Source organism: Glycine soja, chromosome 3 (genome assembly GCF_004193775.1).
Source record: "Glycine soja cultivar W05 chromosome 3, ASM419377v2, whole genome shotgun sequence".
NCBI lineage: Eukaryota > Viridiplantae > Streptophyta > Magnoliopsida > Fabales > Fabaceae > Glycine > Glycine soja.
In genome coordinates, this window is record NC_041004.1 from 36,178,919 (window position 1) to 36,206,789 (window position 27,871).

Here is a 27,871-nt window from a genome sequence, read left to right on the forward strand (position 1 = left end):
TGTGACTCAGACACTTCCTGTGTGACTCAGCCACTTCCTGACCTCTCCCTCTTCTCCCTTTTATCTTCATTCTCATTCTATTCTCCACACACACTCTCATCTTCTCTCTCTCTCTCTCTCGATGATGGCGCTGCACTCCGTGCCTTCCGTTTCGCACGTGCTGCGCCTCGCCGAGCCATTCCCTTCCCTCCACAACGCTCACGTGCTTCTCGACCTCGCGCCTCTCCGCCGCAAACCTAAGCGCCGCACTCGCAGACTCACGGCGTTTCCCTCGCCGTCGTCTTCGCCGCTCCGTCATTCCGCCGTCAAAGCCGTTCTCCACCTCGACCGCTCCACCGACAACAACCGCCTCCATAATTCCTCTGCTTCGTCTTCTTCCGATTCCAAACCGCAGGTCTGGTTCTGGTTTTGCTTTCGTCGTAACATTTTTTTTCCTTCTTTTTTCTTTTCTTTTTTTCATTTTTTGATTGTTTTTCTGTTTCGCGAGAAGTTGTGGATCGGACGATAGAACGGTAGAAGAAAGCGGTCTCGAATTTCTTTTAGTCATAATCGCGTCAACGCAACACTGTAGTAGAAAATCTCGCGAGATAATGAATTTGCTAAAATGAAAATGATAAAATCCCGAGTTGAACGATCACGAATTGTTGTGAAGAACTTGATACGACTTCATTTCGCCGACATGATTTTTCACGATCATTCTGATATAAACGATACTCTGTACTTTACAATATAAACAAGGGAGTTATAAAGGAAAATGCCATGGCTATTTAGAGCATGTTTGGTTTGTAGTTGCAAAATTACGTTTGAGGCAAAAGTAATTTTGCCAAAGGATCAGGACCATTGTTTTTGTTTTTATCCGTTGGATTTGCATTGAAATGCGTGCGTAACATTTCCAATTGCAAACCAAACATTCATTTTAGTTGGCAGGGAATTGGTTTTGTGCAGTGAATTTCCATGGCCTAATCACTCTTCACTTAGGATTGTTTTACGTAAAGATAGCTTCCGAGAATTTAGGTTGGAAAGGACATTCCAAAATTGATTGTCTTTCTTTGGAAAGTGAATGGTATAACCAGTAAACTGAAGGCAAGAGACCAAGTCCTTGATTGAATGACCTTAATAGGATCCCTGTTAACAACTCCTAAAAGTGAAAAATAAAAGAAACATCAATCACCAAGTGAAAGCAAGGGAATAGAGGCTCCCCCTATGGAATTGAGACTCAGACTCTTTGTTCACAATCATGAAAAATCTAGCAGTAGTTCAGAGAACTAGAAATCCAATTTCTCTATATAATGCTTATTCCATAATCTTGTATAAGAACAACCCCCCCCCCCCCCCCCCCCCCCCCCCCCCAAATCATAACCTAGAGAGGACCCAGGTGATCAGTTTGTATGAGCTAGTTACATGACTAATTGGCTGATATACTCATCCTTAACTTTGTTAGATATATCCTGGGATTCATGGATTGTAGAGTTGAATATCCTGTCATTGGGTTAAAACTATAAGAAATTCCAATAATGTGGGAAGAAGGCAACAGTGCAGCTGCCATGTCCTGGAGCTTACCAATTATGATTTTTTCTTTTTAAATTATCATACTTTATTAAGGAATATATTCTACAATACCAGGTTATCAATTGCACTTTCTTTGTCTTCAATATTTTTTAAGAAATGTAGTGACCATAATCATATCATATGTAGAATGATAACAAGCTACCAATTGAGTGTTCTTTTTTAACATCCCCCCCCCCATTTGTTCGTTCTTTCAATTTTGTTTAAATGATGCTTTAGCAAATGTTCAACAGAACAAGTGTCATCTTTTAATTACTTCATGAATATATAGAATTCCATAATGACTTTGTAGGTCATAATCCAATCAATTGGTTGTACCCTGTTTGTTTGTTTTTTCAATGTGCTTTTCAGTATTAGACCCTTGGCATCCGGAAGCCACATTTCACCACAACTAATCTGAATCAAGTTGGGTTTGGTTGACCCATTTGGGAATAAAGCTCTCCCATTCCCACTTGAACCAACAGATGTTGGTCCACTTTAAATAATGCTTTAGCAAATGAACAGCTGAGCAAGTATCATCCGGTTTAAGTATGAATTTTATTTAACTACTCTATGAATTATGAAACTTCGTAAATCCTAAATAAACTTGAATAGAGAATGAATTTTGCATTTTTTTTTCTTGTTGCATTTAAGTTTGTAATTAGCAGTTTGATTTGCAATTAATTAAAAGGGTTTCCGTGGCCCAATGCACAAAAGATTCCCACCATTGTGGGGTCTGAGTTATTTTAGAGCATTATTTCTCAAATGCTTTGCTATTCAACTGTTCAATATTGTGGCATGTAATCTACATGATAACATTCCAGTCACTTGTTGCACAGGTTGCAAACTTGGAGGACATATTATCAGAGAGAGGAGCCTGTGGGGTTGGATTCATTGCCAATTTGGAGAATAAGGGATCACATGAGATTGTCAAGGATGCTTTAAATGCTTTAAGTTGTATGGAACATCGTGGTGGCTGTGGAGCAGATAATGACTCTGGCGATGGTTCAGGGCTGATGACTGGAGTTCCATGGGAACTATTTGACAATTGGGCCAACACGCAAGGGATTGCTTCCTTTGATAAGTCGCACACTGGTGTTGGAATGGTTTTCTTACCCAAAGATGCACAATTTCTCAATGAGGCGAAGAAAGGTAATAGTGTTCTTATTTTGAATGTTGAGGATTAGTTGAGCTACAAGAATGTCTGTCTTTTGTGGTTTCCCTAAGATAAGCATGTTTAATTGATTGTGATAAATTTTGTTGATGGAGCCTGAAAAGTTTTGGTACAATTCATTTAAACTTAGTTTAGTTAGAAATCCAACGAACTAAACAACAAACTTAACTAACCTGATACAACAGACTTTTGCCAGCTCAGTGTAGCTGAGCCTGGCACTGAACTCACTACTGAAACAGTATACTCTAACAATTCCTGTTGCATATTACATGCTGCATGATGCTCTCCTGCTTTTATGTAAGGAATTTTTTCTTATTTCTCATTGATCCAGTATGCTATTCTCTAATTTGCTTAGTTATTCACATGCCATACAAGTCCACGAACCACAGGCTTTGTAGAACCTGAAGTTGAAGCATATGTCTCAATTAAGACATTGGTGAAAACAAATAATAAGATTATGTACATTATAAATCTTTGTTGTTGTTGCTATCATAGCTTGTGTAGTGCAGTATATGCTATTTGATGTCTCTTTACTTCATATTTCAATTTTCAATATCATTTCTGTATTGAAGAGGAACTGCATTTCTCTAGGATCTTTTTTTTTTCGTTGTTAAGGATATAGTTGTCTTAAACCTTGTGTTTATCATGTGTGGTGCTGTGCAGTAACCTTTGGCTATGGCATTTTAGCACGGATCCCCAAAAATATAAGTCATAAAATCAGTCATAATCATAATTCATATAAAAACCATTTCAAATGATGAAACTCTCAATATCATACTTATTCAACCTGTCATAAATAAATTCTATTCCAACTGTATACAATTGAAAAACCTTAGAAACTAATGCACAAGAACTGCTGAATATCCTTGAGACAAACCCAATAATAATTTAACTGCTGAATATCAAGCCATTTTTGGAGCGTGATCTTCCCATTACACCCTAGTTAGGATATACAGCAGTTATGAGTCTACAAATTAAAAGTAAATCATTGTATTAGAGGTAATTACTAATTGGAGACCTCCCTTGAGGTTAGCAAATAGCAATAATTACACCTAAATCCTGCTTGTTTTAGAATTAGTGAAATTACATTTACACCTACCTACCTTACACATTCCTTACTTTGTTTTTTTTGGACAGCAAAAGTAGTTATTATTAGATAAAAGTACCAGAGGTACTAAAGATACAATATAGTTCTAGATAGGCTACTGGATACAGGGAATCAGGCTGTGTAGCAGTCTGATCTGATCCAGAATTTTCAACAACAGGTACAAAACATTGCCCCACAAGTTGTTTTTAAAGGTATTATGTATATGGTTTATACACCAAAAATAAAGGAGGTATGTCTAATTTTTTAAAAGTAAAGGGTGTTACTGTGTTAAGGCAAAAGAATGATATATAAAATAAGGGATGTAAATATAGTTTCTAAATTAAGTAGGGTCTAAATGTAATTACTGCTATTCTCAATGGAGGTTTTTAATTATCCCTTGGTATTAAGGCTATTGTTTCCAAAGATTTGCAATAAAATAAAAATATACCCTATGGGGGTGTTTGGTAGGGAGATTCTTTTAAGTTTCCCAGGAATCTTAGGTTGTGAATATTAAATTCCTATGTTTGGTATGCATATTTTAAAAATTATTCCCGGGAATCGTTTTTTAATTGAGTTTCCCACAAAACATTCCCATGGGAGGTGGTGGGAATCTAACTTTCCTGAGTTGAAAAAAAGAGTTTACTGTAGTAAATATAGTTAAAGTTTTACATATTACTCTTATTAGATCATTTGATTTGATAAACATTTTAAATTTTTGGTAAAAATATCATGTTAATATTTGATTCCCAAAAATCTTATATAAATCTTCTTAGGAATATTTATAACTAACCAAACAATTTTTAATCATTCCTAGGAATCATGAATCCCAGGATTTATGATTCCCAGGAATCATGATTCCGGATACAAAAAAACTTTTCTTGAACCAAACGCTCCGTAAGTGTTTGTGATAGGCCCAAATGCATGTGCATAGTGGGAAAGGGAAAAGAGGGCAAGAGAAGGATAATGAGCCTCAATATAAAGGCCTGGAAGTGTATGTAAGGAGGAGGAAAAAGGTTGCACAAGAAGAATTGGTTGGGGGAGGGGCATGAGGAAATCATGTTTATTGCTCATGTATGATATTCCCTTTTTGCTCCCTTATTTATTGCTCAAGCCCATGGCTTCCTTTTTATAGAATAAACATGAGATATGAGCCTAATATAAGTTCTGATAATTAAAAAGTTGAGTTAAAAGGGTTAATGTTTTTAAAAAGTGATGTGGGCAAATGCTCGATTCCATATATATTAAAATTAAAGGCTATATACAAATCATGCAATGAACTATTTCAGGGAGTAAGGATCTATTTGTAGATTTCAGAAAATTTAGGAACCTCTCATTTGGATTCAAATGTTCACAGCAGCTATTTCAAAATGGAATAAAGTTTAGGGATGTCTATATTTTCCCTATTTGTTCTGTTTCTGTATCGGTAATTTTTTGAGGACTTTAGTTTTCCATCTTTCTTGTTATAGGTTCTTTGAAGAAAAATGAATGTGTACATGGTCATGCAAACACGCGTCTGTACCACTATAGTATAGTATCTTGTCTTCATAAGTACTCTGTGTGCATGATAAATGTTCAACTGTGATATATTGGCTTACAGTCTCTTAAATGGGCCAAAGTGAATTTTGCACTGTAATACAGCAGTTTGTGTTCTGACATGTATTTTAATCTTTTTGTTTAGTTATTGTAAATATTTTTCGGCAAGAAGGTCTTGAGGTTCTTGGTTGGAGGCCTGTTCCTGTAAATACTTCTGTAGTAGGTTACTATGCAAAGGAGACCATGCCCAATATACAGCAGGTATTTGTTAAGATTGTGAAAGAAGAAAACGTTGATGACATTGAACGAGAACTGTACATCTGTCGGAAATTGATTGAAAAAGCAGTAAGCTCAGAAAGTTGGGGAAATGAGCTTTATTTCTGTTCTTTATCCAATCAAACCATAATTTACAAGGGGATGCTTCGCTCAGAAGTGCTTGGGTTATTTTATTCTGACCTTCAAAATAATCTTTATAAGTCCCCTTTTGCCATTTATCATCGAAGGTACAGCACAAATACTAGTCCCAGATGGCCTCTTGCACAACCGATGAGGCTTCTTGGTCATAATGGAGAGATCAACACCATACAGGTTGAGTTTTCTTTTGGCATTTTAATTATTTCTATAAAGTTTTACTTTTTTTTATGGATTTATGAAAGTGCCACAAATTTGTGCAGGGTAACTTGAATTGGATGCAATCACGAGAACCGTCATTGAAGTCACCTGTATGGCGAGGTCGTGAAAATGAAATTCGTCCATTTGGAAATCCAAAGGCATCAGACTCAGCAAATCTTGACAGTGCTGCAGAAGTATGTAAATTATTGAACATAAAATTATTAATTCCTTCAGCTTGAGGATGTTGATGATGATGGTTATTCATTTGGAATTTATTGTTGAAATTTAAAAATATTTGATCCTTGTGCTCTTATGGTTCCTAATTTCCTATACCTGTCATGTTAACTTTTCTTTCAGATTCTGTTTAATAATCCATTTGTTTAAAATTTCAATATGTCTAAGTTATTTGCTAGGTAATGCCCCTATTAAAGAACATACTTTTGTTTGGACCAAGGTGCTTAATAGGGTTGATACAAATGATATTTTATAGATTCATAGGCCTTATGTAACTAGATTGAATTTCTCCTGCTGTCCATGTTGTGTATACTGGTGTTCAGAGACAAGGTCATCCTTTATTTTTGGAGTTTCTTTGAATCTCTGGAAATTTCATTCTGGCATTTTTGTAAAGCAATTGGAATTTGGAAGTGTTTTTCTTGAATCCTTGTTGTCTAATTATTTTAGATGCTTTGGCTGAAAAAAGTGGAGCAAACTTTTATGATCCTTGTGTGTGCGCATATATAGTTGTTACTTGTTCCGGTGTTTATAGATTAAGTGAAAGTTTTTGTTACAAGTTTCTTCCTTCCAATCTTGTAGAGTTGTTTTGTTTAGCATGTGAGTGGTTAAACATAAGTTTTTCTTTTTTCTTTGTTTTTTTTGGGGGAGGGGTGCCTTTTAAGGATTTGCACAGGAACAAGTGAGTGAGCTCTTTAAAGTTACTCTTTTTGTTCCCATGTTTTCTTTTTCTTTTTTCTTTTTGTTTCCCCTAAGAGAATTTCTTATGCTTCTTTATTTGTATTATTCTTATTTCTCTTTGATCTGTTTCTTCTGTTATCAAAGTAAAATATTGTTAAACAGAAAAAGTGAAAGCAAAAAACTGATGGTCCAAATAGAAATGGTTGCTCTGAGTTGATTTTCTTGTCATTTTTTTTACTGAATCCTTCTCTCTTTTTAACTGTTGTATTTCTTTCTTAAAGATATACAAGTTCCTGATTTGTATTGTTTTTTATCACCTCTGTTTTTAGTTTTTGTTTTGTTTTCATCATCATCATCATCATTATTGTTGTTGTTGTTGTTGTTGTTGTTGTTATTTGTGTATTGAATTCTCTAGACTTGTTTTAAACTTTTAATGGTCACTTTTATATCTTGATATGAATGGTCTACTATGGTTCAGTTATTGATAAGAAGTGGTCGAAGTCCTGAGGAAGCTATGATGATTCTTGTTCCAGAGGCTTATAAAAATCATCCAACTCTGTCAATCAAATATCCTGAGGTATTTTTTATTTATTATATTACCGACATGTCCGATGTCATGGTTATAAATCCCCACTTGTTATTGCATGTTCTGTCGACTTTATTTGTCCAAATATGAGAAGCATGTGTTGTCTGCGTTAATATAAAATGTAATTCATACTTTCTATTATTGAGTTTTGTTTCTCAAATATTACTCATTCACATAGAGATGCATGGTTACATGTAATAAGTGCTTGTTTTCCTTTGAATTAAAATAAAAAAGTGATTTTGTCTGGCGTTTTATATATTTGGATAAAATGTGTTTTAGGTTCCTCAATTTTTGGTCAAAATTAGTGTTAGTTCCTATATTTTAAAATGATTGGTTCTCGTATTTTTAATAATTGGTGAATTTCATCCCTCTTTATAGTTCTTAGGAATCTAGGGTGAGGGTCAAAATTCACCAATTATAATTAAATAACACGAGGACCAAACTCAATGTTTTTGAAGTATAGGGACTAAGATTAATTTTGACTGAAACTTGAGGTACCTAAAACACATTCCCCCATATAGATTCTGTTTGTAGATTGCTTGTTTAAATGGATTTTGATGCTTGGTGTCCTTTTGTTCTGTTTGCTGAAAAAGTCAAAATAAAATAGAGATGTAGCTTCTTAGTGTAATCTAAATAAGGTCGAAACTCACTTATTAGTCTGGCAAAGTTTTGACTTTTGATTTTATGGTTCCCTTGTTGTGTTGTGTTGTTTCTTGTTCCTTTTCAGTTCTCTGTAACGATCCCATTTAGTCTTGATAGTGTTCGGACAGAAAGTAAGGGAAAAGTTGTTATTGACAGTTAGAACAGTAATATGGTTTGTTAGAGGGGTCATTTAGATAAATAGGAGGGGATTGGGAGGAAAGGATTCATTAAAACAACGAGAGTAATTATGAAAGGGGTAATCCTTTGTGAAAAGGAAACCTTTGGAGGAGAGTTGCATCTCCTGTTCTCAGTTGTCCAATAAAATTGTTCATTTCCTTTGTTTGTTTCTATCAGTTTCTCATTTCTCTTTTCTGCATTCATAACTGACAATCTTCTTGATTTTTCTCTATTAAAAACTTAATATCTAGATTTTTTTAAATATTCATCAACATTTGAAAGTCAAAGGTAAAGTATCGGAAGTAAAACCGGTGTAAAATAGAATTTGACCTACCCATTATGAGGTTTAATCATAACTGAATGCTAAGAAATAAAATGGACTGAGTAATTACTAGAATAGCCTATCTAGAGTGGTTGTTAGGCCCTTGCCCCTTTAAGACAAATGTTTTCAGCAATATCAGAGAGGGTTTTGTAATCAGGGGGAATTAGGATTAGGTGCTGGGATGATCTATGTAACTATACAGTCTGAGTTTTGGTTCCTTAATTCATGCAGTTTGTATTAGGGAACCAAACCTCTGCATGGGAGACTACTGTTTGTATATATAACAGTACCCCTTGTACTGCTTTATCATATTAATATATACTATTATTTTTGCGGATAAAAAAAAAGATGAATGTTTTCAGTACTCTTCCTTCATGCTTGCTCTGCAAAATTGCAGAGTCTGTTCTGTTTGTTGCATCTTATCTTTTATTTGCTACAATATTTTAAACCATTTTTCTTGAATTTCTGCATGGAAGTGTCCCTAATATTGCTTTTACTTCTTAGGTGGTTGATTTCTATGACTATTACAAGGGTCAGATGGAAGCTTGGGATGGACCAGCCTTGCTTTTGTTCAGGTATAAATGCTTAAAAAAGAATTCAGAGGAACATGGTTGCCTTGTTGGTCTATCACTCTATTCTAATTCATATGAAGTGACTTTAAGAATTTAAGAAGTAGCACTCTAGTCAGGAAAGGGTGGTTCTTAGAAACTGACAGGTGACAGCAAAAGAAGAATTTAATGGTCCTAATCTGAGTCTGTGTGCCTGTGGTGTGCTTAGTGGAAGGAAGAGGGTGAGGAGTCCAACAAAAAAATTTACCTTGTGATTATTGATTTACAGTCACTTAGTTAGTTCTTAGTAACTCTTCTGTAATGAACTAATTGTTCTTGATCAGGGACCAATCCAGGAGTGTTTTTGTTATGCAATTTCTTTACATCATGCTAATATTTAACATTCTTTCCATTTTCTTTAAGAGAAAATCACCCTGTCAATTTAAATTTAATTATGGGCTTCTGTCATTTTTCTGTGATTGCTGGTAATCCAATTCATGTGTCACAGTGATGGGAAAACTGTTGGTGCATGCCTTGATCGTAATGGACTTCGACCTGCTAGGTATTGGCGAACATCAGACAATATGGTCTATGTTGCCTCTGAGGTGAAGTCCCATACTTTTATCCCTTTGTTATGTATAATATATGGTTAATTAGTATAATGTTGTATGATTTCACGGTTCAGATGACAGTTCTAATCTATTGCTAACTCTAGAACTTTTAGGAGATGTTGTTTTGGCTGCATTTGAACTTGGAATTTTCGATAAACTGAGAGAGAGAAATCGAAGATATAATTGATATTATTAATCTGAGAAGTTAATTTGAGTTAGTTACAACTGAGGTATTTAAAGACCTCTGAACTGAGAAACTAAACATAACTAACTCTAACTAATCCTAACTAACTTCTAACCGAATGTAACTACCTGGGTGCTGTTTGTGAAAAACTAACAGCCCTTACAATTTTTATACTGCTGACTAATACTAGATGGGTGCTGTTAGCAAGAGCTAACAACCCTTACAATCATGAAACAAAACTGTTTTCACAGTTATGTATTTACATACTCCAATATGGAAAAACTAAGATTTGATGAATGCCATTTTACTAAGTCTTTTGTTATCTCGGCTTGTGTAATTTTTTTTGGTACATGAAAATTAAACTGTTAAGTCCCTTTTGCTAGTAGATTATTAGCTTTCTAATTAGCATCATATTAAATGTTTAGATTAAACAGAGACTAATAGTCACACATGTAGCTACATTGTATAATCAAGAAAAGTATTTCAGATATTAGTATCTGACCTTCTATTCTTTTCTTTGTGCACATCCTGTGAATATGATCTTGCTTTGCCTCTGCCTCTGTTTTTTTTTATGATTTTTACTTATAAATAATGATAAATGATAAATATCCAACATTTTTTGTCTGTTTAAAACATTCATTTGAAATTTGGCATCTCTTGTACTTATGTGCAGTAATGAGAATTACAGTTCTGAAGCCACAAATTCTGTTTCATGACTTCCAATTTTTACCTTGTGCCATTCACTTTTAGGTGGGTGTTGTGCCAGTGGATGAGTCAAAGGTTGTCTTGAAAGGCCGTTTAGGTCCAGGCATGATGATAACGGTTGATTTACCTGGCGGTCAGGTTTGCACTGCAGTATTTTCTTATTTTACTTTTGTACAAAGTACATTATCTTCTAATGGCTGCTAGTTCCTGCATTATTAATATTGAGTTTGATTTAAATATTTGTCCGACTTAGAAATTTTATTTGCCACAATGCTCCCTGTCCCCCCTATGTGACAAAGTGATTAATTGAATGACATTGTTTGCCCAGAACCTCGCTCTAGAAAACACATTGCTACCTGTTCCTTTTTGGCTTTTCTATTGATACTGAATTTTTGGAAATGAAGCTAAGTTTCTTTCTCTTTATTCTGTTGAATTTAGAGGGGGAGACTTCTGCATATCATCCATATATATAGTCTCTTATAGTCTTAGTGGTGACTATTACCTAGGCTACTATTACATAAGTGCAAATTCCTAGACACTAATACTCGTGAACACTAAATACATTTTTTCATGTGATACATAAACATGTTTTCTAAGTGCATTAACTATTATTGTTTCCAACATATTTGTCCTAAATCCTTGGGGAGAAGAGGGAAAAACAAGAATGTAGTTGTCAATAGTGTTCTAGCCTTGGGCTTCTATAGGGTACAAATAATGGAGCAGTTTTTGATAGGGACCATTGCAGCATTTTGTGTGCTATAGCAGTGTAACTGATGAGTTTCAGAAACCTTGCTTGATGCTTTATTCACACAACATGCACTGCTCTCTCACCTGTTTTGTCACACATCATCAATACCTAATGCTTACCAGTGTTGTTTCTGGCCAAGCCTGGTGTTTTTTTGGCAAAGCCGATGGCATAGTCACAGATCTAGCTTCAGAGGATACATTACACTCACAATCAATGATTAGAAAATCAACAGTTGAAAATTGTGATAAAATCAAATACATATATATAACAAACCATAAAGTTTGTTACAATCTCTAATTAACGGTTATTAGTGCACTTTATCCTTTACAGTACTCCCCTCACTTTAGAGGAGCCAAATCCCCTATCCACTACTCTTTTTTGCATGAACTCGGTTCTGTCGATTGTTTGCACATCCTCTACTCCTTTTAGGCTGTATTTGGTTTAGGGAGGGAGGAGAGAAATTTTGTGGCTCCCATGTGGGACCCACACCTTCTACACTCTAATTTAATTAAAAAAATTCTCTTCTATTTCCATCCTCTAAACTAAATACAACGTTGGTTCTAATGAAAGTCTTGAGAAAGGTGTGTGTCCTTAGGCCTCTATTCTGTCTCTCACCCTTGTGCTTCTTTTTTTTTTTTTTTTTGGTTGTGTGTGTGTGTTGTAAGTCCTCATTTTGTTCTCCTGCTGACACCATCTGTTCAATTTTTGTGTTTTGTTCTGATTTTTTTCTTCGAAACTCCATTGGACACCCTTGAAGCAGTGTAGCATCACCCACTTGGAGGCTTACTCTTACTTAATTTCGTGAAGTTTGTTGTTAAGACTACATCATATGGCACTCAATAGTATTAGAGATTTAAGATTTTCCTTTCATAGCATATGAATGAAAGTTTTCAAGAAATTCTACCCTTAGCAGCTTCACTAACATCATTTTTTCATACCGAGATATATCTGATTGACTGATAAAATCAATTTATATCAATTATGAGAAAATAATAATATATGGTATGGGGACTGGGGAGGGTCATGGTCTGTGAATTTGAAATTGTGGTTGCCCATTCATGAGTTGTTTGAACATTTTCAATTAATGTTTTATTTTCCTGTCAAATGTAGTATATGCTGTCTTATGGGATTATTTTACATTTCAAATGTTTTGTGTGGTAGGTCTATGAGAATACAGAGGTTAAAAAACGAGTAGCCTTATCAAGCCCATATGGGAACTGGATCAAGGAAAATTTGCGGTCTTTGAAGCCTGGGAACTTCCTTTCAGCCTCTGTGTTGGACAATGAGGCAGTATTAAGACACCAACAGTGAGAGTTCTATGTAGATATTACTATTAGTTTTATCCTTGATGAGGAAATGTTTGTTTTTAAGTGTTTATACTTATAAATCCTATTACACCCATGGATTTACTCATTGCTATTAGTTAAACATTCTATGTGGTTCTCTATCTATTATTTTTCTTGATCTTTATGAGGATCATGCATTGTGGTTTTGGATAAATTGTGATTTTGGATAAATTGTGATTTAAACTCTTAGAATTTGGGCTTAGGGTCTAACTTATTCCCACAAAACTGGCTAGTAAGTCAAGGACTGTCCAAGTCATATCTTTAGTTGATGTGGGACTACACTTCCACTCTTGAGGCTGCAATTAAGGCAGCCCTGAAGAGGCCGCATCCAAGACGGGCTAGGGGTGACCACATTTAAAGAGGCTTTTACGATAATATGAACTCCCTTTGGAGTGAAATATTCCTCTAGGAAGTAGGAAAAAGGATCTCTGTGTAATATTTTATTTTTCAAGATTGAGAACTTGATTACCGAACACAGTCTTGGTGATGGATCTAAGAGTTGAGAATAGATTTGGGAGGAAAAGTCAAGATAGGATTTCAAGGACCAATTGGTGTCAAATAAAGGGTGAAAAACAGTGGAGCCTTTATCAAAGTTATGGAGAAATAGCATGGGGAGGCAATAGGAAGTGCAAATGGTATCTGGGACAAGATGGACAAAGGGATTTAGGAAGATGGCTAAAGAAACTCTTGGTGAATCAAAAGGTTGATGACCTGTGGGTAAAGAATCTTGGTGGTGGTATGCAAGTGTGCTAGATAAAGTTAAGGTCAGAAGAAATTGTTATAAAGCATTGTCCATGTAAGAATGCAAAAAATTGGGGAAAAAGTGGTAGCTAAGAAAGATACCAAAAAGGCTTTGAGCAAGAGCTTTTGATGGGTTATACCAATCCTTTGGCACCAAAGGTGTGAGAGGGGTGTTTGTAGGCTTGCTAAATGTAGGGAAAGAAAGTTAGGAGACTAGGATTAAGTGTGGTGCAGTAAGGATGTAGTAGGTAAAGTCTAGGTAGCAAAACAAGATATTAATGATGGGTAAAGAAATTACTTTCACAAGTTATTTAATGAAGGGCACCATCTTTTGTTTTTGTATAGGCAGAAGGTAAGGAAAGGGAATCATAATTAAATCTTTTTTCGTAGAATTTGAGAGCCTAAGGTTAAAGAAGCATTGAAAAGGATGGCAGATAGCAAAGTAGTTTGATAAAAAAATATGCTCATTGAGGTATGGAAAGATTTGGGTGAGATAGGTATTAGTTGACTGACAAAGTTATTTAACAAGATTGCGAGGTCTAAGAAAATGTTGGAAGAGTGGAGAGTAGCACTCTTAAGCTCTATTTATAAGAACTAGGGAGATATACAAAATTGCACAAATTATAAGGGGATAAAATTCATGAATTATACTATATGAATTTATGAGAAAATGTAATTAAGATTGGGGGGGCTCATATTACTAAAATTCAATTTTATTTTAAGCCTAGGTGGGTGGTCATGGAAGCAATATATTTGTTATGACATTTAATGGTGAGATACTGGAGGAATAAAAGATTTACATATGGTCTACATTGATTTGGAATAGGTGTATGTTTAGGTGCCAAGAGAGATATTGTCGAAGGCCCGAAAGAAGAAAGCAGTTTGTATTGCATATATTCAAGCAATCAACGATATGTTTGAGAGGGTCACAACTGGAATGGGAGTACAAGATAGGATCACAACAGGTTTTCCTATTACCGTAGTACTCCATCAAGTTGGCTTCCAGCCCTTGTCTCTTTATACCGTAGTCTTGGATGTGCTTATATTGAATAGCTAGTGTCACAATGCATATTTTTTGCATATGTTATAGTTGTAACTTGTAATTGGAGAATCAAGAGAGGAAATAAATGGAAAGTTAGAGATATGGAGACAAGATTTGGAAGCTCATCTCTTTTGCTTAAGTAGAAGTAAGATAGTGTATGGAATGTAAAGAGGTGCGACAATCCTATCTTAGAAGTAAAACTCATGGTTTTATGTATCAAGGGCCCATCGTACAGAACAATGAAGAAATAGAGGGAGATTTAAAACTTAGGATTCAAGAGGGATGGATCATGGGTGGAACGGAGGAGTGCTTTGGGTGCTATCTGTCACAAAAGGTATCACTCAAGATTAAAAAAAAGTTGTTGCGTATTTATAAGACTAACAATGTTGTATGGAACTGAATGTTGGGTGATGAAAAGCCAAGAAGAGAATAAACTTAATGTCATAGAGATGAGAATGTTGCATTTGATGAGTGGGTATACTAGACAAGATAGAATTAGGAATGAACGCATTGGAGAAAAAATTGGGGTAGCACCTCTGGTAGACAAGATGGTAGAAACCTGCCTTAGGTGGCTTAGGCATGTGTAGAGAAGAATTATAGAGGACCTAGTAAGGAGAGTAGATAAAATGGATGGTAGTCCCGTTGCTAACAGCAGAGACTGAAAAAAAACACAAGTGAAACCATTAAGAAAGATTTAGCAGTCAATAGTTTGTCTATATACATGACTTAGGATAGGGCACTATGGCATTGCTTGATTCATATAGCAAACCTCACCTGGTGGGAATTATTATTGTTGTTACTGTCTTTTGTTTTATCAGTATTGACTTAAGTGGATTGTGGCTGGTTTCCATAAGCTAATGCTAAATGTCCTACAAGCTAATGTTCTATAGTATGTTTATGGGAAAGTGTGTTTGCCTTTCTATTGTGCTTACAATACAACATCTCATATGGCTGTTACTCTTCTTCTCTTTGGGTACTACCAGGGCATTTGGGTACTCTAGTGAAGATGTCCAGATGGTGATCGAGAGTATGGCTGCTCAAGGAAAGGAGCCCACGTTTTGCATGGGAGATGATATTCCATTGGCAGCATTGTCTCAGAAACCTCACATGCTTTTTGATTATTTCAAGCAACGGTTTGCACAGGCAAGCTGAGTACTTTCCTACAATTTATTTTAGAATTTAATTTGCTTGGTTCTCTGACATAGTTTTGCTATGGTAGTGCAAAGTTACTTATCTCATTACATCTGGATCATGTTTACTTAATATGTTTATTGTTTGTTCATAATGTCATGAGGTGCATGATATTGTTGTTTTTATATGGTATTCATTGTATGTCACTACTCAGGCTCTATGCATATCCCTGTCTCTTTGTAAATTGCTCTTTAATTCACTCTGATGCCACTGCTCCAATTTTCTTCATTTTTCTTAGTACAGGTTACAAATCCTGCAATTGATCCTCTTCGAGAAGGATTGGTTATGTCTCTTGAAGTGAATATTGGGAAGAGAAGGAATATATTGGAAACTGGGCCAGAGAATGCTTCACAGGTATTTTAGCATACATCTGTAATATTTAGTTTGTCATTGTCATATAATGCCCATGATTTTGTTGCCTTTTCTTGCCACAAGATGATGATATGTTTTGGAGCAGGTTATGTTATCTAGTCCAGTATTGAATGAAGGGGAGCTTGAGTCATTACTAAAAGACTCATACTTGAAACCACAAGTATTACCTACATTTTTTGATATAAGTAAGGGCATTGAAGGTTCCTTGGAGAAAGCATTAAATAAGCTTTGTGAGGCTGCAGATGAAGCTGTCAGAAATGGTTCCCAGCTGCTTATTCTATCAGACCATTCAGAAGCACTGGTAAGGACCATCTAGTAGAACCTGTATCTTTCTAAAGAGTATATTTGTTATATCTCTCAAGGATAGAAGCAATGCCTTTTTTGGCAAATAATAGAAGCAATGATTTGATACATATGTAATTACTAATCAGATGACCACAAGACAGGATATGGCTATTGTCTGCAATGATCGCAGTTTCTCCTCATTTTTAATTTAATTGTTGATTCAAATTTGTTGAATTTATGAACTTCCTTTCCATTTATAAAGTGATGAAGACTGTTTCTCGCATGCATCGTGGAGATTTTTTTTTTCTTTAAATAGTGATAACAACTCTTAGAATTTTGGGTTAGGACCTAACTCAACCCTACAAAATCAGCTTGTAAGTCAAGGATTATTGGAAAAAATCCAAATCTCACATCGGATAGAGATAGTGTCAAGATAGAGTATATCAGTGGAGGGCAACCCTCACCCTATGAGCTAGCTTTTGGGGTTGAGTTGGGCTCAAACCCACCCACATTTTAAGGACTGCTCCCATTTATATACTCTTTTTAGGTTTTATCTCTAGCCGTTGCGGGACTTGGGTTTTTCCTAATACATGCCCACCACTATTGGACTTGGTAAGTGGCCCAAAAATATAGGATCTAGGATAGGCTTTGATACCATCTAATCTTAGCCATGCATGCATGGTCAAGATTGTTTTCTTCCAAGTCTAAATTTGACCCTCCATTATGATTGTATGGTCATCATTATCTCCTTTCATGAGAGCATGAATTCCAATATGCTTCCAATACAGTATATATTTGGATGTGTCTTTGAGCTAATAATGCATTCCTTTCTTTTTGGTCCTAGGAACCAACTCATCCTGCAATTCCCATACTCCTTGCTGTTGGTACTGTTCATCAGCATCTAATCCAGAATGGCCTGCGAATGTCAGCTTCAATTGTAGCAGATACTGCTCAGTGCTTTAGCACTCACCAGTTTGCCTGTTTAATAGGATATGGTGCAAGGTTATTTAATGCCCCTACTTAAGTCTCTGTTAGATGTAGTGTTTTCATTTCTTCCTTATTTTAATCTTATATTAGGAGTCGTGTTTTGTGATCTAAATTTTCATTTATTAGTCTCAATTTTGTTAGACCTGATATAGATTGAAGATATTTTTTGTTTCCTTGTTAATATGCTAGTTTATGGTACAGTTATATTCTTACACTTGTCAAGAAGCAATTTTTTCATTTAAATTGAATAAATCTGAAATTTTTTTTTCTGCGCTTAACAATTGTTTACTGGTGTTATTGGAATTAATTCTACCTTGTATAAGTTGGTCGCAGCAATGTAAGATGGGAATCATGCTTAGTTAAACCCACTTACATCTTCTTGAGCATAGTGTGATATATCTGTTTTGTTTGTTTTAGTGCTGTGTGTCCGTACTTGGCATTGGAGACATGTCGGCAATGGCGTTTGAGTAATAAAACTGTAAATCTGATGAGGAATGGAAAGATGCCTACTGTATCGATTGAACAGGCACAGAAGAACTATTGCAAGGTTACTGCCCAACTTCAAACCACTCTTTTGACTTTATTTCAGATCCAGAAGTAATAAACTGTATTTTTTCCTTTTTTGTATGCCAATCTGTGATTATGGTGGCTATGTATATGACTTGGTTATTTAATTTGTATTTTAAATAATGGTCCTTAGGCAAACACGGGAGAGCTACTTTTAGTTGAAAATGTTTCACTAATACTGTGCTAAAATGAGTTTCATTCATTAACTGTATGAATGAGATAAACTCATTTTTACACAAGAGAAAAGTGAATCCAGAGTAGAATAAGATTATGTGAGATTGAAGGGAAATTAAAGATAAAATAGATTAAACTTCTGGGTGTTTGCGGTACAAGCACGAATCCCCCTTTTATAGGGTAAACTTATAAAAATTAAAAAGAAATTGGGGAAATCTAAACATATTAAGGGAAATAGGGAAAGTAGGAAAGAAAGTAGAATCTATCTCAATAATTACAAAGAAGAAGATTCTGTTCTATTTTCAAATTTCAACATCAGGAATTGATGTGAAGTAAAAATGTGAAAATTGGTCTCTGAATGATTGATATTTTTTGATATGATTTGATTTGACAATGCATTAATCTAATACATCTATTTTTTTATACTAATAATCTTGGTCTAACATGAGTATATTACAAGTAATACTAGCTTAGCCCTGTACCACTATGTAAGATTACTAACATAATAAGACTTGAAAAACAATAATTGTATATTAAAAAAGGTACCTTTAAGAGAAGAAACTTCTTCATCCTTCGCATTGTCCCCCCTCTTTTTATTAAAGAATTCCTCTTTAATTTTTTTTTAAAATATAAGTAACGACCTAATGATTTTCATTTTTGCCTGCATTTCAGGCTGTAAAAGCAGGTCTTCTTAAAATTCTTTCCAAAATGGGCATCTCATTGCTATCAAGGTACGTGATATTGAAATAAAGTAGTCATAAAGGGAAACTTATGCCAGAGAAGGCTGGTATATTCCTTTTTTTTTTCAATAAGTTAGTAGTTTGTCTAATGTTTAATTGTTTCATTTCTTTGCATTCCTTACTGATATGCTTTTGACAAATATATTTTCCAATTTCTTGTTTAGTTACTGTGGTGCACAAATATTTGAAGTCTATGGATTAGGGAAGGAAGTTGTTGATCTTGCATTCAGAGGAAGTGTGTCGAAAATTGGTGGATTAACTTTTGATGAGGTGAGGAACATTACAGAGTCAAGCCTGAGAATGAAAATGCAAATTGTTTTTATACTTTATTGGCAATATAAGCATCAGTTCATTGCGCCTGATAACACTTGATCAATGATACTTTTTGTCCGAGTTTTTTAATATTGATATTGTTTGCCTAACATAATGGTAGATAAATATCATACCATACAGCCTTTTGGCACTACAAATGTATTACATCATGGAATGCTAGCAACATACTCTTTATAGCACATTGGTTAAAATTTATTGAAAACTACAAAATATGAGCTATTGGGGAAAACCCAAGTCCCATATTGGCTAGAGATAAGACAAAGATAGAGTATATAAGTGGGGGGTAATCCTCACCCCACAAGCTAGCTTTTGGGGTTGAGTTAGGCTCAAACCCACATTCTAAGAGGAGTTCATTAAGTAAGGAGGGATACCCACTTAATTTTGTGATTTCCTACAAATTCCAACCAATGTTAGAGAGAGTGCTGGGAGCATTTCTCCTACTTTGCTGATGTAAAAAAAATTCATGTTATGTATGTGAGACTGCTTTTACTTGTCTGCTGCACTCTGTACTTTCAGTTATAGCTTTAGTTTCTTCACTGACAGTTGTACAGCTATCAGTCAGTTATAACTGAAAGGTAGACAGTTGCTATGATAGTTACTACTGTAGTACTGTCATATATGGTCAATGCAGTCTCTGCCTGTATATATATTTCATTGTAACAGAGCTGAACCTTTTGTATCAATCATTTTCCTAGTTAAGTTAAATATTACTCTCTCTCAAGTTCGTTAATGTAAAGCAATATATAATTATACATGAATAAGAGGATGGAAAGATGTAGAACATTATAATCTATTTTTACATCCATATTTATCAACATTTCTATCTATCTTTGTCTATTTCAGACAATTTCTTATCCTTCTTTGTACTTCGCTTCTTTTTGTTGGAGAAGACTTCATCTTCTTCGGATCTGTATTTCTGTCTTCATTCTATATTTTCTTTATAGACATTTTTTTTATGAGCACGTATATTTATATTTATCATGACCCTGAATAAAATTGATTTTCAATTTTAAGACTTTGAATGTTACACCTAAATAAGGCTTCCTTCAAGACTTCTTTTAGGGAAAATTCTGGTAGGTGATGTGAACTTGGTACATGCAATATTAATTGCTTGTGTTACAGAAGAACAAAATGCAGGAAAGAGAAAGTGAGAGAAATGAGAGGAAATCACCCAGAGAATTTTATTACTGAAAATATTCAGAAACTGTTGAATGATTTGACAATACAGTCTAGAATTACATTGTTATGCTGAGGAAAGAACGAACTAAATTCTGTATCAGTTTCTGTAACCACCTCACTCACAGATATCTACCCAACTGACTGATAACTGAAGTCTGCTACAACAGACTATGATAACTACTCACACACAGTAGCTACTCTTAACAGCTAGAATTTTAATACTTACACTCCATCTTTTCTGAGCTTGTAAATTCTTATGTTTGTAAACACCCTGGGTACAATTATACACTATTTCTTTTGCACAAGAGTTTATGAATGTGAAGAATGGACAGTGTTCAATACTTGAATTTACATTATAATGGATATCTCTTACATTGAAACTTCACTCATACTCTGATATGGTGCAGGTGGCAAGAGAGACTTTGTCTTTCTGGGTGAAGGCATTCTCTGAAGATACAGCTAAAAGGTTGGAAAATTTTGGATTTATACAGTTCAGACCAGGAGGTATGAATTCAGTGCTGATGCTGATTTGAAGAATCAGTTGACTTTTTGTCATGCTTTTAGTAAAACTGAATGAGTGTTATTGTTTTATGAATGAAGTTGCATTCATAGTAGTGTTCTAGGTATGATATAAATTGAATGATTTTGATTTACATTTTCAAAGGGGAGTATCATGCAAATAACCCAGAAATGTCAAAGTTGCTCCACAAAGCTGTTCGTCAGAAAAGTCAAAGTGCCTTTTCTGTTTATCAGCAATATTTGGCTAATCGACCTGTGAATGTAATTCTTGGAGATCCTATTTTCATACTGTTATTATACATTTTATTACAACAGATTTATGTGATATATCTGTTGTTCATTTCAGGTTCTCCGTGATCTTCTTGAATTCAAAAGTGATCGTGCTCCAATACCTGTGGGGAAGGTTGAACCTGCTTCATCTATTGTGCAACGGTTTTGCACAGGGGGCATGTCACTTGGAGCTATTTCCAGAGAAACTCATGAAGCAATTGCAATTGCCATGAACAGAATAGGTGGAAAATCAAATTCAGGGGAAGGTGGGGAGGTAATATAACTTCTATACCAGTATAACTGTTGGTATAGATACATCGTACATTCATATTGAGTAACAAATAATTTCTTCTTTTTTTTTTTGTATTTTTATTTCCTTAACTTATTTGCATTTCAACGATGACCTAATGTACATGTATTGCATTCAGGATCCTGTTCGCTGGAAACCACTTACAGATGTCGTAGATGGTTACTCTCCAACTCTTCCTCATCTTAAAGGTCTTCAAAATGGGGATACTGCAACTAGTGCCATCAAGCAGGTTATTGCACTGAAAATTTTAAAAATACCTCCATTAACTTTGTTGACTATAGTAATGTTATTATATTAATTGTGTGATGCTGGAAAATCTTTAGATGGACTATTTTAATACTTCAGCCTTATTTGTTCTTTCTGAGTCAAATTATTTAACCTTTATATAAAATCACTATAGCATACAGCTTTTTAGAAACTATTATTCTATGTTGAATGTTGACAATTAATTAGCCAAATTATATACTGTAATCTGATTTGTTTAGCTGATGCCTTGCAATTATATGATTTCAATTGCCAATGCCCTGCAACTATGCACCATAAAATGATGGCCATGAATTAATCCTTTTTTTCCCACTCTCCCAAACCTAAGTATGGAAGACAATTTTTTTTCTGTAAGTGCAATAAGCGTGATGGGGCTGCCAACATATGCTTTTCCAATTGCCAGTGCCCTGCAACTATGCCCCCTAAAACGATGGCCATGAATTAATCCTCTTTTTCCAACTCTCCCAAACCTAAGTTTGTAAGATAGAATTTGGTGTTTTTCTGTAAGTGCAACAAGCATGGTGGGACTGCCAACATATGATCACCTTCCTGCTGTATCAGCTTAAGAATCCAGATGCAGGAAGTGAATATTGCAACAAAAGTTTTAAGTCGGTTATAGATCATGCCTTACATCATATTCTTTGTGGGTGTGATTTACGTTTGGTGGACCCAATGAGTATTCATTCTGTTATAATTCATGATTACAAATTTAGTTCTTAATCTAATTGGATGGCAAGCTAATCTCTATATTCAGTCAATCTGGCTGATTTAAATTGTATTTATTCTAAACTTGATCAGGTAGCAGCTCTAGTCATAGAAATTGTGATAGGCAGTGGTGATCCGATAAAATATATTGCATTTTTTCAGGTTGCTTCTGGAAGGTTTGGTGTCACCCCAACATTCTTGGCAAATGCTGATCAGTTAGAAATCAAGATTGCACAAGGTGCAAAACCTGGTGAAGGTGGACAATTGCCTGGAAAAAAAGTTAGCATGTATATTGCTAGGTTGAGAAATTCTAAACCAGGAGTTCCTCTTATATCTCCACCTCCTCATCATGACATTTATTCTATCGAGGACCTTGCTCAGTTGATCTTTGATCTTCATCAGGTGACACTCTTGCTTGTTTTATTCACTTGTTTCCTTTGAATGAATTTTAGCAATTAGTATACTGAAGAAAAATCTCTGGTTGAACAGGTGAACCCTAAGGCCAAGGTGTCTGTAAAACTGGTGGCTGAAGCTGGAATTGGCACTGTTGCATCTGGGGTTGCAAAGGGCAATGCTGACATTATACAGGTATCCATATACATTTTTTAGCTGCTTCTATATATATTGCTCAGATATGCATTTGTCCTTTGTGAAGCATAACATATCATAATGTGATCAACTTACAGATTTCAGGACATGATGGGGGAACAGGAGCAAGCCCTATAAGTTCCATCAAGCATGCAGGAGGTCCTTGGGAACTTGGGCTTACAGAATCTCACCAGGTTATATTGAATCATGAAATTGTGCAATTAGAATTTATTTTGATCATTTCTACCAAAAAAATTTGTAAGCTATATTATTGTGGATTATTTTTCTTGCAGACACTCATTGAAAATGGACTTAGAGAAAGGGTTATTCTCAGAGTTGATGGTGGGTTTAGAAGTGGAGTAGATGTCATGATGGCAGCAATAATGGGTGCTGATGAATATGGGTTTGGTTCAGTGGCAATGATTGCTACTGGATGTGTTATGGCCCGCATTTGCCACACCAATAATTGCCCAGTTGGTGTTGCCAGTCAGGTATCTAGAAGGCTGATTTATTATTTAATGCTTTAATGTAATCATTACTCGTCATTTATTTGTCTAACATGAATGTATCATTACATTTCAGAGGGAAGAGTTGCGTGCACGCTTTCCTGGTGTTCCTGGGGACCTTGTCAACTACTTTTTGTATGTAGCTGAGGAGGTAATTTGGGGATGCTATTGATATATGTTCATCTTAATTTTTCTTATTTTGGAGTTGCTGTTATTGATTTAATTTTGATTTACCACGTTGAAATTTGGATTAAGTAATGTTTTCCTCATGCTGTCTGGAATAAATATCATTATTTGACCAGGTAAGAGGCATATTGGCACAGCTGGGGTATGAGAAGTTGGATGATGTGATTGGCCGGACTGACTTGTTTCAACCACGAGACATATCTCTAGCAAAAACTCAGCATCTAGATCTGAATTATATCCTCTCTGTACGAATTGCCTATAACCATATATATCTTTCCTTTCTGAGTTGAATTACCTGCTTCTCTGACATGTTTGATTAACTATTCATTTTCAGAATGTTGGGTTGCCTAAATGGAGCAGTACCGAAATTAGGAATCAGGAGCCTCATACCAATGGTCCTGTTCTGGATGATGTTTTGCTAGCAGACCCAGAGGTAAAACAATTATAGGTGTTGGTATTAAAAATATTATTGGCCTCCCCTGCTCTTCTTTAGATCAGTTTGTACGTCAATCATATTCAGTGCTCAAATACTAGGACTCATTCTAGTTTCTAGTTAATTTTATCTGTGGGCCTCCTGTGCATAAAATCATCTTGTAATCTTAACATTGTAGATAAGATCACGGCTTTCCAGAGTTTGCATCTGTTATCGTTCTAAAATTTACTTTATACATTTGTAATTTATTTTTCAGATTTCTATCTTATTAAATTAGTTATACATATGAAATTTCTGAGAAAATGTTTAGACCATTAACATTCAGCTTCCAAACATTGACAAGTTGAAATATTCTGAAGTTGTATTATCCTATGCTTCTCAACTATTTGTTTTCCCCAAGTAAGAAGGTCTAAAAAATTTTCAAATTCATTTAGCATCCAATATATGTTAAGAGAGTATGTAGGGAGGGGGAGGAGATAAAACACCATATCCCTACTAGTGATTTTTTAGATGTACTATTTATCTACTGTCTGATATCTTTTTCTTCCCTGGGTTGATTTCATAGTTCTCAAAATTTCTTAATTGAAATAAATGCTATTCTTTGACTAAAAAAGCACTTAAAAATTTGTCTTTCATGAAGTTTACTTAGAGAGCAACCCCTGGCGCAATGGTAAAGTTGTGCCTTGGTGACCAGTTGGTCATGGGCTTGAATCCAGAAACAGCCTTTTTGCATATGCAAGGGTAAGGCTGCTTACAATAACTCTCCCCCATACTTTTGTATAACAAAAGCCTTCTGACACCAGGGTAAGTTTTTTATAAAGTTAAAAAAAGGGTAAAAAAAATCAAATTGAGAGTATGAAGTGTTGGATGGGGGGAAAAAGACCTACACTATCTAATTTTGGAGCGTGGCTGTTTTACCCTTTTTGATTAACTGACTTTGTGTTTGATAAAATAAGGGAATGAGATGAGGAAAATGGCTGTCAGTGCTTTATAAGAAAATGTCATATGTGAGGCAGCAATATTAAATCTTTTGTTTTTCAGGTTGCCGATGCCATTGAAAATGAAAAGGTGGTTAATAAGACCATAAAAATATACAACATTGATCGTGCTGTATGTGGACGTATAGCTGGTGTCATTGCAAAGAAGTACGGTGACACTGGTTTTGCTGGACAGTTGAATATAACGTAAGATGTTTTAATTGGCAGTTTGAAATCCAATATTTGTATTTAAGTATCTAGTGGAATGTTGAAAATAATAAAAATCTCCTTGCTTCCAGATTTACAGGAAGTGCTGGGCAGTCATTTGCATGCTTTCTGACTCCTGGAATGAACATTCGCCTTGTTGGAGAGGCTAATGATTATGTTGGGAAGGTACCTTATTAAAACTTGCTGTTTCGCATTACCTAAGAACTTGTTAGGAAATTAAACATGAAATGTGTAACTATTATTCATTTATATAGTGATGAAAAGTATGAGACCTGGTTACTTGATTATTATATCCCAGTATGCTTATTTATTCAGTGATGTACTGTACTTAATTGGTGAAATACTCGACAAATTTCTTCTGGTTGTTCCTCCCTGCTTTTCTTAGGATTTGATAATATTACTTTTTTTCCAAATGTAATCAAGTTGTGCATTATAGGGTTAATTTGAATTAAGACACCCCTTTTGTCACCATAGTGAATGAAATGAATGTTTTTGTCTTGAAGTATCTGTTCTTGTTTTAGTTAGATACTGAGTTGGGGCACATTGTGAATGTTTATTTGAATTAAGACACCCCTTTTGTCACCATATGTTTATTTGTGAATGTTGCCAGGGCATTGCTGGAGGTGAGTTGGTTATCACTCCAGTCGACAAGACCGGGTTTGAACCTGAGGATGCAGCTATTGTAGGGAACACTTGCTTGTATGGTGCAACTGGTGGACAGGTCTTCGTTAGAGGGAGAGCTGGTGAAAGATTTGCTGTCAGAAACTCACTTGCTGAAGCAGTGGTGGAAGGCGCAGGAGATCATTGTTGTGAGTACATGACTGGTGGCTGTGTGGTTGTCTTGGGAAAGTGAGTATTATTTCTTTATCAAAGCTATTCCATTCTTTTCCTCTTCCGAACTCCCTTTGTATGGTTGTTCATGGAAAGAATTGAAGTAAACTGAGGCTATCACTTATTTTTTAACCTTTGACAGAGTGGGTAGAAATGTAGCTGCTGGTATGACTGGAGGGTTGGCTTACATTCTTGATGAGGACGATACTTTCATACCCAAGGTTTGTGCCAGAGACCCATTTCACTGTCCTTTCTCTGTTTTCTATTACAAATGAGGACATGCATGGATTATTGAAATTCTTTTTCTGATCTGGATTCCCTTACTATTCCTCTAATGTTTGAAAAAAGAGAGAATGATAAATCCGTAGTTTGGGAAGCATTTTCAACGGTTTAAGAAAAAAACATATTAGTATACTACCGTTTGAAGATCTTCCCAAATCTCACAAGTGCCTTTTCATGAAACACCAACTGCCTTTAAAATTTGCTTCTAACTAATCTTATAGCTGTAGTTATCTAATTTATCTGGTGCTCTTACTCTAGTTGTGATTGTCTATCAGTCTATCTCATCAAGTGGCTCATAAGTACTTGTCATCAAGCATTGAATTTTTCTCAACCACAGCATAGTTTTTAGACCACACCCCTCCCCTTGGGAAAAAAATGCTTCTAAAAAAATAACCATAATAACCTTGAAAGCCTTTTATTTATGCTGCTTGATACAAACCATGCTTTTTTGTTATGCTTATATCTGAGTCAATTCACAGGTAAACAGAGAAATTGTAAAAATCCAACGGGTGTCAGCCCCTGTTGGACAGATGCAACTGAAGAGCCTGATTGAAGCTCACGTTGTAAGTCCCTCTATTTACATTAATTTATGCATTTGCAATCAATGTAGGCAGAATTTTATATATCACTTGATTATCATAATGCTCAAAACAAATTTTGTATATTGTCTGTATAAAGGAAAAAACCGGTAGTACCAAAGGTGCGGCTATTCTGAAGGACTGGGATAAGTATTTATCACTATTTTGGCAGCTGGTTCCACCTAGTGAAGAAGATACCCCCGAGGCAAATGCCAAATATGACACAACTACGGCAGATCAGGTCACTTATCAGTCTGCTTAGGGTAACAATCTAAGGTTACATTACATTGATTACGCCAGGCTATGGAGCCATTGTTGTGTCCCTGATTTGTACAGGAATTGGAGAGGCTATCAATTAGGTGGAAATGCTAGCCAAAATATGGGATTAAACTATCCCTTGAAACCATGGTGCTGCATGTATTCTCAAGATCATTTTTGCCAGCAGTATGAGGAACCCCGTATACATCCATCTGAAGCATTAGCATTCTCTTTTGTATAGCCATGTGAAAGGAAAAAAGCTGTATATAAAATGCAGTTGATTCGAATTTGATTGGGACTTTTGTGGACGGTCAAAATAAATAGTTGGGGCTTGATATGCCTGGGTCCCCTTTGCTCTCCTGAATTAATGAAAAATTATTGTTTTTTCCTTGCACGATCGAAGTGCGTTGTTTCTCTGCACTTATAAATATAGGATGTAATTTTTTATGCTTATATTGTTGATAAAGTACTAGCGGGTTTAATACATATTATACATGAGATGAATTTACAATACCTTAAGAAACATCTCAAGTATTTGTAATGAATAATATCAATGGGGAGGTAATGATTGGGTACAAAGTTAGAGGCTTTTT

General features: G+C 35.3%; 1 protein-coding gene across 1 annotated transcript; it reads left to right on the plus strand.

Annotated features, from left to right (window-relative positions):
* Positions 1–23: 23 nt before the first annotated feature.
* Positions 24–27,764, plus strand: LOC114406643 (ferredoxin-dependent glutamate synthase, chloroplastic). Its single transcript, XM_028369405.1, has 33 exons — positions 24–394; positions 2,385–2,697; positions 5,485–5,927; positions 6,014–6,145; positions 7,342–7,440; positions 9,095–9,165; positions 9,647–9,743; positions 10,684–10,776; positions 12,548–12,693; positions 15,499–15,658; positions 15,950–16,060; positions 16,164–16,379; positions 17,208–17,365; positions 17,768–17,897; positions 18,764–18,822; positions 18,996–19,101; positions 20,751–20,847; positions 21,008–21,123; positions 21,209–21,406; positions 21,561–21,671; positions 22,574–22,813; positions 22,901–22,999; positions 23,098–23,193; positions 23,293–23,490; positions 23,582–23,656; positions 23,808–23,936; positions 24,026–24,124; positions 25,166–25,308; positions 25,401–25,494; positions 25,940–26,178; positions 26,303–26,381; positions 26,922–27,005; positions 27,121–27,764. Exons 1-33 carry the CDS (start codon positions 122–124, stop codon positions 27,280–27,282), a joined length of 4,866 nt encoding a protein of 1,621 aa, XP_028225206.1. The 5' UTR covers positions 24–121; the 3' UTR covers positions 27,283–27,764.
* The last annotated feature ends 107 nt before the right edge of the window (positions 27,765–27,871 follow it).

Coding starts and splice junctions, on each gene's coding strand:
- LOC114406643 (XM_028369405.1), top strand. CDS start 122: ATGATGGCGCTGCACTCCGTGCCTTCCGTTTCGCACGTGCTGCGCCTC. Junction 10,777..12,547: donor TTGATTTACCTGGCGGTCAG/GTTTGCACTGCA, acceptor TTTGTGTGGTAG/GTCTATGAGAATACAGAGGT. Junction 23,657..23,807: donor TTTTGTATGTAGCTGAGGAG/GTAATTTGGGGA, acceptor TTATTTGACCAG/GTAAGAGGCATATTGGCACA.